Here is a 15,373-nt window from a genome sequence, read left to right as displayed (position 1 = left end):
TGTTCCCAGAAGCTCATCCACTATCATAGAAATCATAGAAACCCTACAGTGCGGAAAGAGGCCATTTGGCCCATCGAGTCTGCACCGACCACAATCCCACCCAGGCCCTACCCCCGTACATTTAACCACTAATCCCTCTAACCGACACATCTCAGGACACTAAAGGGCAATTTAGCATAGCCAATCAACCTAACCCGCACATCTTTGGACTACTGATGTTAAACTGACCGCTCTGTAATTTCCAGGGCTATCCTTACCTTTTTTGAACAAGGGATAACATTTGCAATTCTCCAGTACCCTGGCACCTCCCAAATTTAGAGAAGGCTGGAAGATTATGGCCAGCACCCCTACAATTTCCATTCTCACTTCTTTCAATATCCTTGGATGCATCTCATCCGGTCCTGGTGGCTTGCCACAAGTTGTCTGGTGATAGGTGAGTGAAGTAGCAGCCAGTGCGACTTCACTGGGAGCTTTGGCCGCAAATTTGCACACAGGTAGCTAAAGCCATTGAATTGACTGAGCAGCCCTTTCCAGGACACACACTCGCTGCCTACCATGAGGGAGGGGCCAGGGGACCAAGGTGCCCTAAACATTTTCTGCTTTCCCTCCTTGGCAGCTCAATCAATTAACCTGTCTATAGCTTTTTGCAGCTATGTCTTCCTCAGAGCCTACATTCCCATCCAGCTTTGTATCATCAAGTCCATTAATTTGTGTTCTTAGGTGCAATATTAGCCACCTGTGGAGATTTTAACATTTAAGACACACCATGTTGCAATGCTTGTTACATTAGTTTCTGTCTAGTGCCAAGGGTGGGACTGAGTATTTTGCTAGGTCACCAGAACAGTTCAAGGGTCAGTGGACAACTCCTTTTGAGGTGGTTAGTTTCAGGAGAGTCAGAAGCACAGGAGAGAAGCTCTGAGCAGCCAAAGTGTTATTATTAGCTTTGAGGAGCTGGGAAAGGGGCTCAGAGGAATCCGTGCTAATCAATGTGGGCCCACAGGAAGCCCTGAGCATCAACAAGAAGTTCAGAAAAACTGAGGGGGCAGTGCCAGCTCAGTGAAGCAAGCTTTCTCGCAAAGACCTGATGTTATGTCAGTAAATAGAAACTGAACTACAGACTCAGGAATCCAGGGGGAATGAATCTCGGAAGGGGAGGTTGACCATTGTTAAATCTATCCGAGTTGTAGTGACTTGTGAGAGAATTCAGAGGGGAGATTTTCAGAGGTAAAGTTGGGAATCCCTCATGAGACATAGTTTCAATGAGATTGCTTGACTTGTTTATTAATGACTAGGAGGTTCTTGAAAAATCCATGGACTCAATTCTTGGTTGCATCTGTCATTTCCTCTGTAGTGTGTGGTGTGTTTAACCACAGTTCTGCTGTTAATTCACATGTCCCTCATACTTACCCTGAATGTTGGAGTATAAGGTAGATATTGTAAATTGTTTTATCTTTCTGAACTTGTACAGTAAAGCTTGTTTTGTTTGTTCAAAATCCGTGGACTCTTGTGGCTTTATTCTAAAAGCAGGCGTCTTGAATCTTAACCCTAATCTATTTTAAACGTTATTGGTCCCTAATCTGATCCTCCCCCCACATCCCAGGGTCAGGCCAATAATCATAATAACTGTTTCCCTTCTACTGGCTACATTCTCCAAAAACTCAAATCATTGTCAGACATGAATGCCCTTTTCTAAAACCGTACCAACTTTGTCCGATCACCTGTGTGTTTTCCAAGTGTATTGTTACGATATCCTCGATAATACATTTCTTTAACATTCCAACAGAAGCAGGAAATGATAAAGAGGATCACCAAAAGTACCTGTAAAGTATTCCTGCTCCCTGGGTGCTTGGCAATCCAAATCTAGGTAGCAGCTCCTTTTGGATGCCTCATTCTTAACTGTTGATGGACATTTTCCAAAGTACTTTGTTGGCTGTAAAGTGCTTTACGGCATCCAAAGATCACAACTGGCATGACAGAAACAGTCTTTTTTTCTGCTGCCACTCGACTCGTGGGCACTCATGCTGGGAAGCCAGGAGCTGCTGGAGGCAGCACTGGTACACACATTTCACAAACATTGACACCAAGGAGCTGAACTTTCTTGCCCTGTGTTCCTCGACGTAAGCTCCATGGGGCACATCCTCCCCTGTCAATTATCCTGAGCTACCCACTGCTCTTGCAGCACCACACTGAGAGGAGCTGGATTTAAACACGAGTTCTATAGGGGCAGGAGCAATGCTCTGATGCTTCCTACCTCAGGTTTCTTCATACTATATCTGCTTAGCTCACACCTCTCCTTTCCATTCACAAAACAGCATGAAATAGAACTGCAGTGCACAGCTGTTCCTGTACATTCTTACCGTGTGAATCAGTTCAATCAGAGCTTCTTTAAACATTTAATTGAATTATCCTTTCTTTATTTTTTCATAAAAGAGCCACATTCTCAAAAGTAATCCCGAGTGATTTGGTGATCAGACTTTGACAAGACTGACAGCAGAGTCTACTGGGCCCTAGCCTGGGGAAAAGACAATAAGACAGCTCCCCCTTTGTAGCCTTCTCCTGTCAGAATAGCAATGTCAACCCAAACATAGCCGCATTTTACAACACAAATCAGCAAAAAATAAAACGTTGGTAGGATTCAGGACAATTTAAGAAACATTTGAGATGACTTTAATGTTTCACAAAGAGCAGAGCAAAGGTAAAACAAGTGAAACAGATGTATATTGAAAGTCTCTGACAATTTGAAAAAACTCCCAATGACTGCTTTCCATTTCAAAGACCAACACTAACATACAAGATACATAGTTCACTACGCTAAATAAAAATCCGTTCTGTAGTGTCCCTTTTTTTGTATTGATGGTTATGGAGATAAAACTATGCAATTTAGTTTCTAACAAGATTCAAAGTGTAAGCATCTTTGTGTCTGCAAGAGAACGTGTGGAACACAAATGTTGGGATTTAATTGTCCCATCTACTCCTCTTCTTTCTGGGAGGTGGTTCTGGCACAGCAAAGCCGTCATTCTCAGCGGAACTGCTCCGATTACTGCTTCTACTGTCTCCATTCCTGCTCTCGTTGGTGCTCCTGCTCTCTCCGCTGCTCCCGGTCTCGTTCACACTCCCGCTCTCCCCGCTACTCCGGCTTTGACTGGAACTTCTGCCCTCGCCATGCCGGCCTTCACCACTTCGGCTCTCGCTGTGCCTATCGCCGTGCCGGCCCTCACTGCGCCGGTCGCCGTGCCGGCTCTCACTGCGCTCAACATGTCTTTCACTGTTGCGGTCACTGCCCCGGTCACCGTGCCTCTCACTGCTCCGATCACTGTGTCTGCTCTCACCTCCGCGATCGTTGTACTTGCTGACAGAATGGCGGCTGCTAGAATCTCCATGACGACTGCCGCTGTCACTGTGACGGCCGCCAGCATCGCTATGACGACTGAAGTTGTCACTGTGACGACTGCCGCCTTCAAAACGGCTGGAGCCACCGTCAACAACACGGCTGACCTTGACCTCACCAGGACGACTGCTGTTGTCTTTATTCCGTCCACTACCTGCGATGTTACTGCTGGGAGCTGGGGGCTGGTTGATGATTGGATTTCCCAGAGGACAGGTAGGGATAATGCTGAGGCTCCCAGCGCTAGTCCAGTTGCTAGTACCAGCGGCAGAGCCTGTGATCTTCGGAGCACTACCAGTGGCTGCAACAAAGTGTGATTTGTATTGTGACTGGTGGAATAAAACAAGTAGAACGTTAGTATGCAGCGATATACATTCCAGACACAAGCAGATATTAAAGCTGTATCAGAAACGTTGCATCAATAAATTGAGTTGTGATGTGCTACAACCTCACATTGCTTAACACAAAATATGATGTAATGAACAAATATTGGTGCATTAGAAAAGTCTGTTGTGGCTAAAAAGATTTGAGACTTTCATTGATCCCCTTTTGCAGTGTAATTGGACACTGTAGTATTGGAGGTGGTGCAATCGACCTTAGACACTCTTCACGATTGCTGAATATATCTGATTTTCGTTTTTGTCAAAGGTTTTCTTCTGGCATTCATCAGGACATTCGTAAAAATATAATGTAAAGGAAATCAACAACTTTATGTTGTGTAAGAAGAGTGTTGAATGATTGACAAGTGGACTCTGATTGTTAGAGGTGTTGCCATGGAGAACGTACCAGTTGAGGGTAACTGACAGTTAACTGCACTGTCTGAAATTTAAACCCGGCAGTTTGAATCTAATTGGTCCAAAGTATTGCCCTGAGGAATGTATCATTCAGTGAATGGCTTGCACGTATTTTCTTAGCAGAAACAGGCACAATGAGTATAGGTTCTTTCTGGCTGCAAAGAGCAGAGCCCTGCATATTAATGTATGTAGCTTCCAGTACAGGCAAATCTGCCACACTGCAAGCCTGACTGACAATCTTAAATTGGCTGTCAGCATAATTCTTAGCACACTAGATTGTTTAGCAAATGTCGTCCAATCGCGGAATCAAATCTAATGTTGGACACTGTGTTTGAGTTTTGCAAGCACGGGCTGGTTGGGTACAGTCTGTACTTGCCCATTGTGAACACCTTTGTTGGGTTCCACGCGTTTTCGATGGAATGGCACCTAAACCACCCTTTGCATATTTCTGATATGTGAATGATACATTTGCTATATTTAAATCTGCAGCTGCATGTAATAATAGGCAACCTCGTAAATAGAGCCCAAAACCAGTTGCTCACTATGCAAGCTTGATGTTGAAATTGGGCACATCATCCTGCGGGATACTGGCTACCCTGAGAAGAATATTTTGAACTTATCATGAACAGGTCTAAGGCCATCACACTCAGCCCTAAAGGTGCCCAGTCTATATCAGGTTACCTTAAACAGCAACGAACCTCAAAAACTTGAAAAGGTGAAGCACAGAATCACAAAATTATTATGGCACACAAGGAGCCCATTTGGCCGACTGTGTCTGCACTGACTCTCCAAACGGGCAAGCTGGCTTAGTGCCATTCTCTGCATTTTCCCAGTACCCCTGCACATTGTTTCTATTCAAATAGTCATCTAATGCCCTCTAGAATACCTCCACCACACTTCCAGGCAGAGTGTTCCAGACCCGAGCCACTCCTGAGATAAAGCTTTTTCACACATCATATTTGCTTCTTTTGCAAATCACTTTAAATCTGTGCCCTCTCATTCTTGATCCTTTAACGAGGAGGAGCAGTTTCTAACTACTCTTTCCGGCCCCCCTCATGATTTTGAGCATCTATCAAACCCCTCTTAGTTTTCTTCTCTCCAAGGAGAACAGTCCCAACCTCTCCTATCTATCCTCATAACTGAAGTTTCTTATTTCTGGAACTATTCTTGTAAAGCTAGTAGCTAGCTGTTTCACACTGCTACTATGCAGTAGTAACACAAGTGGTATTCTCCAATAACAGGGTGCTGCTGTCAAGCCAAAATAATGGTGTGACTACGCTTGAGCTCAATGGGTCAAGCTTAAGGAGGTGAAAATCGACATGGCTTCTGCCAGCACATTGTGACCAACTGGAATAGCTCAGACACCAACTGATGCCCTCTGAGGAAGATAATCCTTGTGTGAGAACAATGGCTGACTGGTTGAGGCATCAGAGTGAGGATGGTTCTTGGTGTATGGTCTTGATGAATATTGATAACCTGTTAAACTCAGCTGAGAGAATGGGATGCCAAATTACAGCTCATTTCTCTTCTTAGCAAACATGTTGGAGTAGGAACCCAGAGGATTTGCCTGAGCCCAGAGGATTTGCCTAAACAACTGACACTAAACAACTGCCGAGTTCAATGAATGCAGCAGGAACCAGGAATCTAAACCTGGGAGCTCCTGTGCCGATGAGTGGTGGAATTCATATTTTCCTCTCACTGCAGGGAGCCCACCCAGGTTGGGAAGGAGAACATGAATGGAATCAAAGCTCAGGTTAATGAGATTAAATTAATCACAGGATAAATTTCATCTGCAATACTGAGTTTTCTTTACTGATTACAAAGACACCCGTAATACAGGGCTGCACTTTAAAATAATGTAATGTTAATATAAGCATCCCTTCAAAAAATATATATTTTGATTGGTCTGATTGTGAACGCTGCAGAAATGAAGTTCTTGTGTCCTCCAGAGAGTTATTAATGGCCTCATACATTTATGCTCAGTGCAGCCCTGTTCAACAAATCACTATTTATAATGAGCAGTCACAATGAGCGAGTATCTGCTTTTCAAAACTGCAGAACATTTGATACTATGTCGCACTTTAGTGCTTCTGTTCAGCTTATTGATTCCACCCCCTGCAACCATAATTACTTCAGGTAACATTTGTCACCATTTTGCATTCAGTTGACTATTATCCCATTAGTAGGCTGTTAGTTATCTTTAACTGATTTTACTGTAAATCATTGCTGCCTCACAGCACCAGGGATCTGGGTTCAATTCCGGCCTTGGGTCACTGTCTGTGTAGAGTTTGCACGTTTTCCCCATGTCTATATGGGTTTCCTCCGGGTGCTCCCGTTTCTTCCCATGTTCCAAAGATGTGTGGGTTAGGTTGATTGGCAAGTTGCCCCTTAGTGTCAGGAGTATTAGCAGGGTAAATACGAGGGGTTATGGGGATAGGGCCTGGCTGGGATTGTTGTTGTTGCAGGCTTGGTGGGCTGAATGGCCTCCCTCTGCAGTGTAGGGATTCTAGTCTATGATTCCAATATCTATACAGGTAGGCAGCTCTGGGTGCTCCTGAGTATTTAAATGACTTCTGCTTTGAACTGAAAACAATGAATGGAACATGTAAGTACTCACTTTCTGAGCACAACATTAGCCAGTAAAGCTGAGCAGCTATGTAATCAGTCATATGAAGGGCTCCTCGGGTGAAAAATATAATCAGAATCACTTTTATAATCCCAGGAACTACAAAATAATCTCCCTGAAATATGTTAGGGGTAGTTACAAAATCGTTGTCAATCCAACACCACAGATGGGTCAGAGTCTTTACCTGAAATGCTGCTTTCATAGCTGACATTCTGTCTCCCATTGCCCCCGTGGATGGTTTGTATGCTTCGTAATTAGACAGCACATTGCCAGATGTTCTGTCCTGTATAAGACAATTGTGGTTACCATGTATCAAGCAACAGGTTTAAGGTTAACAGAGTCAAGTAAACCCAAGTTCATGCAATAGAAACTGAGTAGTTAGCTGAGCAATATATTGTGATAGGATTTGATAGTGGTTTACACCAATGGGATTTAACAGCACAGATCACCAAAGAGGATTTAATAGAGTGGAACATAAAAAAATTATGGGACAGGAGGCCATTCTGCCCATTGCGTCCGTCACAGCTAAGACCTATCCAGCCGAATCCCATTTTCCAGCTCTTGATTTTTAGTCTTTTACTTTATAGCGTTTCAAATGAATAGCTAAATACTTTGTAAATGCGATGACGGTTCATCCTTCTATTATTGTTTAAGGCAGCAAATTCCAGACCGCTGCACCTCCCTCAGGATAAATAATACTTCTCTACTCCCCTCTAATTCTCCTGCCAATTATTTTAAATCAATGCACCCTGTTTATTATCTCTCTGCTAAGGGAAATAAGAGTGGCTAGGAAGAACAATATCCACTCTATCTAGGCTCCTCATAACTAAAACTCCCCTCAGCATTCTTTGTTTCAAAGGGAATACTAACTAGCCAATCCAATTTCTACTGGATACTCAAATCTCCTCTGTACTCTCAGTATTGCAATTGTTGGAGAAATATCTTTACTGCAATGTGGCCATAGGTTTGCCATAAATCATGTAATCTTTGACATCATCCTTGGTGTAGACAGGTTTGAGAGCTGAAACTACTTAATCCACCATTTGAACATGGTGTCAGGAGTGTGCACCTGAAATTGAATAGACTTTGATAGCTGTAAGGGAATCAGAAGCTGTAAGAAATAGCAGAGGATAACTAAAACTACAGTCTGCAACTTTGTACAGGATACCAGTCACTGTGTGAGTCAGTGTGGCTTTGAATATTCCAGTAACTGGTTCTATGGAGATGAAGGCAGATTTGAAAATTATTCCAATTTCAATGGCAAAACTATGAAACGTCCACTGGGTTAAACAAGAAACCCGGACAAATAAAAGTAGCAACTCTGTTATCAGTGCTGGCGAAAGAGTATTCCAAGCTGTGACCCCCCTTATATTTATCCCCCTCTCTCTCTTGTGTGAAACCCTGCAAGGTTGAACTGCCTGTTCTGCCCTTCTGTAAGCCATGTTGCAATAATAGCTACAGCATACTTCTAAGTATCTACCTGCATCCTCAGCTCACCTGTCTTATTCATTAGACTAGGATTTAACCTCAATCGAATTTAACAGTCCTGTATATTCAAAACAATTCAACAGCAGTATATCTTAATGCCGCTTAAAGACTAAAAGTGGAACATTATTTTTAGTGTAGTCCATTCCATTTTTGGCTTCAATGTCATTGGAGAAGCTTATCCAAAGTAAATTAGAACAATCCTGGGCAGAACATAAGGTTAATGGGAGTTTTCAAGACACCAACTCTCTCTCATTACAGCAGTAAAAGCCAACATTGCTCCAGTGTGACATTCTTTCAACTAAAGAATATTTAATGATGGTAGCAGCATCAAACATAACATTTACTCACTGAGATGTCTGAGCCCAGCCCTGGACGTTCTCTGTAGCCTAATCCTCCTCCTCCAATATTCATTCTCTTTCCTTTCCCAGCTTTGTAACGAGATTTTCGAAACCATGGATTCTGACGGTGAAAAAAAGTTATTAAAATACTTATTGCTGAACTGAAATAGTAACACATGCACAAACTATTAAAGCAGTAAATTCATACTTTTGTTAAATATTTGTGATACATAGCAACAAATTGAAGGTAGTTCTTTAACTTTAGAAGCTCATCTTTAAAAAAGTTATTTTGGTCGAATTTGCCATTCACAGTCAACACAGTAAGAGTTTTAACAACACCAGGTTAAAGTCCAACAGGTTTATTTGGTAGCAAATACCATTAGCTTTCGGAGCGCTGCTCCTTCGTCAGATGGAGTGGAAATCTGCTCTCAAACAGGGCACAGAACAATCGCAGTCACATTCACAGTCAAGACAGCAGGTGATCCATCTCCAAGGCTTGATTGTACATGATTGAAATGGATGTCATAGAATCCTTACAGTGCAGAAAGGGACCATTCGGTCCATCAAGCCTGCACCGACAATAATCACACCCAGGTCCGATCCCCGTAACCCAACATATTTATCCTGCTAATTCTTCTGACACAATCTAGCATGGCCAATTAACCTAACCTGCACATCTTTGGCATGTGGGAGGAAACCAGAGCACCTGGAGGAAACCCATGCAGATACGGGGAGAATCTGCAGCCTCTGCACAGACAGTGACCTGAGGCCAGAATTGAAGTTGCGTCCCTAGATCTGAGAGGCCAGCATTGCTAACCACTGTCACCGTGCCGCCCATGTGGGATGTGCAGGTTAAAGGTGGATTGACCATGCTAAAATTGCCCCTTTGAGTCCAAAGATGCTTAGGTTAGGAGGATTAGCCACAATAAATGCATAGGGTTACAGGAATAGGGCGGATGGGAGGGCCTGGGTAGGATGCTAATTCGGAGAGTCGTTGCAGACTCTTTGGATGGAATGGTCTCTTTCTGAAATGTAGGGCAATGGAAACAGACAGCTGGAGTGGTGCAAGATATAGACTGGGAGTGCTTACCCCCTGATTTTCTCTCTCTGGGATGGAGAGGGATATTACTCAGAAAACTCTATGTATACCTAACAATTGGGTATGTGAGTGAAAATGTTTCTAGAACATAAGATAATGTACAATAATGAAACATTTTATACAAGTGTCATAGATTTGTGGGAGCTAGCATCTAATAAAGAGAAAGAAATTAATATTTTGGGAGTAAACCCTTTACGAGCGCTTAAAATTCTGATTAATGCTGACCATTGTATTTATGGAAGAACAGGGAATTCCTGATGGGACAAGCTTGGTATCATCACTGAATTAGGAAAAATCGCCAAGTGACCCTGACAAGAAAGATTGCACACCTTTGCAATTCACTTCATGTACAACACATGTTTTAATGAGAGCTTGCATGTGGACCTGAATGATTTAGAACCAGATGCACTGGGTAGCTTTTTCCATTTTCATCCTGACATTCAAATAATTTTTTTTTGAATGATTGGTTTTTTTGTACTTTATCAATGGCCCAGGTTTCACCATCAGTCTGTGCAATAAATCAACACAAAAGCTTTTCAGCAAGGGGTGAATTACTGATCTCAAATGTCAGCTTAACTCAGCTGCAGAGGCAGTTGTACAATTGGCTTCTGCAGCAAGGAAGGGAAAAGAATCAGCAAGGGTTCCTGCCTACTATCACTGCCGTGTGTCTTGTTGGAAAATGCGTACGTGAACCTTTGGGATTAGATTGGGTTGTGACAATGGATGATGAATGGTTGTTCATTACATAAGTCTGGCAACCTCTAGGCAATGTCCTGGGAGCTCAGCTGGAACTGTAACCCAGCATGAGTGAGCTGAGCGCCTTCAGTAGAGGAGGGAAAGGAATAAAGTCGCTAGCGAACTTTTGCTGTGGGTTCAGAATCTTGCCTGCTGAAAGCTAGGTTAAGTTATGATTTGCTAATTAATTACATTAAAAACTGTTCACCTTGTATGCAGCATACAAAGGAACAGGTAAACCACAGCAGATTAGCACTCAAACTCTACAAAAAGAAAGGCATACTCACAAAACAATGAACGATCAGAAAATAGTCATATGTTGTACACAGAACATAAAGAAGTTGCTTAACAAAAAATGCTTCTTTAGTGGACGGAAATTCATACATGCGACCTCAATATAAAGGGGCAACACCACCAACACTGCTCCTAGGTCTGGCCGACCTAAACTGTTACCTAAAACAATTCAGTGGATTTGACTGCATCGGCGAGATTGAAAAGGAAGATGATTTGGAATGAGCATTGATTATACATTGAAAATATCTGGTCAGTGTGAGGCAGTCATTATTAAGGCAAGTCACATCCTCTGGTGCATTTGAAGAATATGGGATTACACATCAGAACAACTCATACTGACATTGCAGATTGCAGTGTTGTGTATTTTTTGATCTTAAACAGGGCAGATTTTTAGCAAGGGTGTAGAGATGTGTGACCAAGACGGTTCCAGGCTCTAGAGAACCAAGCTGTGAAGAAATGTTTCAGCAACAAAGTTACTTGTGCTGGAGGAAAGTTCACTGATGGGAGACATGTTCCAGGACTTTTGAGCAGCATACCTGCATAGCCAGATCCAACAGCTCTTTGGAAACATACTGGTTGGCTCCCTCCAGATTGCGAACAAGATCCCCAGCAAAATTACTGTCTTTGCAGGTCATCAATGTATACGCCACACCTTTCTCTCCTGGATAGACAGAAACAGGGTAAACCATGGCAGAATTAAATTTTCCATTTAACAAGGCTAGAGTTAAACATTGGTTAAATGGGTGTGGGGGGGAGGGGGGGGGTGCAATTTTTGTTTAGATACATAGTACCCAACACTTAGATAGCTCTTTCACGTTCTCAGAACATCCCAAAGCATTTTCAATCATTGTTGTGGGGACAAATTGAGTAGCCTGTTGTGCACAATAAAGTTTCATAAAGTGAAAATGACAAGTGAATCTGCTTTGGTGATACTGGTTGAGGAATAAATGGCAGAGGGGACAATGGGAGGATGTCAGAAATACCATTGTGATTTTCACTTCCACTTGATTAGGTGGACTAGATCTTGGTTCAATTTTTTAAGACATAAGTAGCCAGATCTTGATAAACAAGGGGGTGAAAGGTTATCAGGGGTCAACAGGATGTTACAATTAGATCTTACTGAATATTAGGCTCGAGGGGCCAATTCTTGCACCTAATGTGTGTGTACATAAAAGTTGGTATCCCTGACTATGGAGCACTTCTCTGTCATGCAATGAACTGCCAGCCTAATTCAATTCTTCATGAGGCTCAAAACTCACATCCTTCTATCTAAGAGATGAGTGTGTGCCACTCAGCCAAGCTGTGCCACTCAACCAAGCTGTGCCACTCAACCACCATTGCATGGCCTTCAGTGTCAGACTCCTTTCTACCTATTGCACAGGATGTAACCTGCGATTCCGTTAGTAGCCTTTTCACCTCGGAATCAGAAGGATGTATGCCAAGGTTCACTCCAGAGATTTGAGCAAAAATCTAGGCTGATGCTTCAAGAGGTATTCTTTTTGGATGAGAAGTTAACCCAAGGCCATTCAACCCTGCAACACCTAGATAACAAGGACACCTACGTCAGACTCCTATTTATTGACTACAGTTCAGCCTTCAACACCATTATTCCCACGAAACTCATCTCCAAACTCCATTGCCTGGGCCTCAGCACCTCCCTCTGTGACTGGATCCTGAACTTCCTAACTCACAGTCCACAATCAGTAAGGATAGACAACAACACCTCCTCCACAATCATCCTCAACACCAGTGCCCCACAACGCAGTGTTCTCAGCCCCCTACTATACTCCTTACATACCTATGACTGTATGGCCAAATTCCCCATCAATTCGATTTTCAAGTTTGCTGACGACACCACCATAGTGGGTCAGATCTCAAACAATGACGAGGCAACAGTACAGGAATGAGATAGAGAATCTGGTGAACTGGTGCGGCAACAATAATCTCTCCCTCAATGTCAACAAAATGAAGGAGATCGTCATCGTCTTCAGGAAGAGTAAAGGAGAACATGCCCCTGTCCACATCAATGGGGTCGAAGTAGAAAGGATTGAGCGCTTCAGGTTATTAGGTGTCCAGATCACCAACAACCTGTCCTGGTGCCTCCATGCCGACACTATAGTTAAGAAAGCCCACCAACGCCTCTACTTTCTCAGAAGACTGAGGAAATTTGGCATGTCAGCTGTGACTCTCAACAACTTTTACAGATGCACCATAGAAAGCATTTTTTCTGGTTGTATCACAGCTTGGTATGGCTCCTGCTCTGCCCAAGACCGCAAGGAACTACAAAAGGTAGTGAATGTAGCCCAATCCATCACGCAAACCAGCCTTCCATCCATTGACTCTGTCTACACTTCCCACTGCCTCAGCACAGCAGCCAGCATAATTAAGGACCCCACGCACCCCAGACATTCTCTCTTCCACCTTCTTCTGTCAGGAAAAAGATACAAAAGTCTGAGGTCACGTACCAACCGACTCAAGAACAGCTTCTTCCCTGCTGCTGTCAGACTTTTGAATGGACTTACCTTGCATTAAGTTGATCTTTCTCTACACCCTAGCTATGACTGTAACACTACATTCTGCACTCTCTCATTTCCTTCTCTATGAACAATACTTTTCACTGTATGTTAATACATGTGACAATAATAAATCAAATCAAAAGGCCAGTTTACCCACTCAAGATTCTGTGGCACAATTGTGAACAGCAGTGTTCTGGCTGACACTAACTCCTTAATTAGCGCTGAAAACAGATCATCTGGTTATCATATTCTGTTTGTGGGAGCTTGCTGTGCACAAATAACGGTGTCTACATTTCAAAAGTACTTCAGCTGTTACGAGCTAAAATTCTGCATTACTGACACTTGCAAGGTGGCACATACAGTCCTTCCTGAGGGGGCATTAACCCGATTTCTCGAGTCTCACCGTGGTACTGGTGTTTCATAATGATGGATAGTATTGTCAGTATATGGTGTGGACAGCAGTCATTTTTGGATAGATCAGATGGAGGTGAATATTTCTTGAGAGTCAGTAATAACACTACTGGAGTTTTGCAGCAACCCTCTCATAGAATAGAATTCCTACAGTGCAGAGGAGGTTATTTGGTCCATCGAGACTGCGATGACAACAATCCCATCCAGGCCCCGTCCCTGTAACCTCACATATTTACGCTGCTAAACCTGACACTAAGGGGTAATGTATTTTGGCCAATCCACCTAACCTGCACATCTTTGGAGTGTGGGACGAAACCGGAGCCCTTGGAGAAAACCCACGCAGACAAAGGGAGAACGTGCAAACTCCATATAGACAGACAGTCACCCGAGGGCGGAATTGAATCCGGCTCCTGGCACTGTGAGGCATCAGTGCTAACCACTGTGCCACCCGATAGAAGATGAATTCACCTTTCCAGAAGGCTTCTGATAAAGAGCCACATCAAAGATTATTGCAGAAAATAAAAGCTCATGAGGTAACATATTGGCACGGATTGAAGATTGGCTGATTAACAGGAAGCAGGGAGTCGGCATAAATAGGCCTTTTTCTGGTTGGCATCGGGATCAATGGTGGGACTTCAACTATTCCCTTTCAACTAGGGGAATTTCACAGTAACTTCACTGCAGTGTTAATTTAAGCCTTACTTGTGACTAATAAATAATTTCTTTTTAAATTTACAATTTAAAATAAATAACTTGGATGAAGGAGCTGAAGGTATGATTGCCAAATTTGCTGATGATATAAAGATAGGCAGGGAAGCAAGTTGTGAAGAGGACATTACTAGGCCACAAAAAGATATGGACAGGTTAAATGAGTGGGTAAAGATCCGGCAAATGGAGTATAAGGTGGGCAAATATGAAATTGCGCTCTTTGGCAGGAAGAATAAAAATGATCTAACTGGTGAGAGTTTGCAGAGCTCTGAGGCGCAGAAGGATCTGGTTGTTTTAGTGCATGAATCACAAAAGGCTAGTATGCAGGTACAGCAAGTAATTAGGAAAGCTAATAGAGTGCTATCATTTATTGTGAGGGGAATTGAATACAAAAGCAGAGAGGCTGTACAGGGCACTAGTGACACCACAGTTGGAGTAATGTGTACAGTATTAGTTTCATAATTTAAGGAAAGATGTAAATACATTGGAAGCAGTTCAGAGAAGGTTTACCAGACTAATACCTGGAATGGGTGGGTTGTCTTACGAGGAAAAGTTCGACAAGCTAGGCTTGTATCCGCTGGAGTTTAGAATAGTAAGGGGTGACTTGATTGAAACCTTTAAGATCCTGATGGGTCTTGACAGGGTGGATGTGGAGTAGATGTTTCCTTATGTGGAAAGTCTAGAACTAGGGGTCACTGTTTAAAAATAAGAGATCGCCCATTTTAAACGCTGATGAGGTAAAATTATTTCACTGAGAAGGTCCTGAGTCTTTGGAACTTTCTTCCTGAGATGATGGTGGAAGCAGAGCCTTTGAATATTTTTAAGGCAGAGGTGGATAGATTCTTGGTAAATAAGGGGTGGCAGGTTATAGGGGGTAGGTGGGATGCCAATTTGAGGCTACTATCAGATCAGCCATGACCTTATTAACTGGTGGAGCAGGCTCGAGGGGCTGAATGGCCTACTCCTGCTCCTTGTTCAT

General features: G+C 43.0%; 1 protein-coding gene across 2 annotated transcripts in view; it reads right to left on the bottom strand.

Annotated features, from left to right (window-relative positions):
- Positions 1-2,388: 2,388 nt before the first annotated feature.
- ddx42 (DEAD (Asp-Glu-Ala-Asp) box helicase 42) overlaps positions 2,389-15,373 on the bottom strand; it is a 78,242-nt gene continuing 65,257 nt past the window's right edge. For both annotated transcript variants that reach the window (XM_078223707.1, XM_078223708.1), the window contains 4 exons: positions 11,296-11,420; positions 8,642-8,752; positions 6,990-7,088; positions 2,389-3,714 (listed from right to left, as the gene is read on the bottom strand). In XM_078223707.1, the coding sequence (XP_078079833.1) occupies positions 2,956-3,714; positions 6,990-7,088; positions 8,642-8,752; positions 11,296-11,420 (1,094 nt within the window). In that variant the 3' untranslated portion in view covers positions 2,389-2,955. The remainder of the gene's footprint in view (positions 3,715-6,989; positions 7,089-8,641; positions 8,753-11,295; positions 11,421-15,373) is intronic.

The sequence above is a fragment of the Mustelus asterias genome, chromosome 11, assembly GCF_964213995.1.
Source record: "Mustelus asterias chromosome 11, sMusAst1.hap1.1, whole genome shotgun sequence".
Taxonomy (NCBI): Eukaryota; Metazoa; Chordata; class Chondrichthyes; order Carcharhiniformes; family Triakidae; genus Mustelus; species Mustelus asterias.
This window is presented reverse-complemented; position numbering and strand designations above follow the sequence as displayed.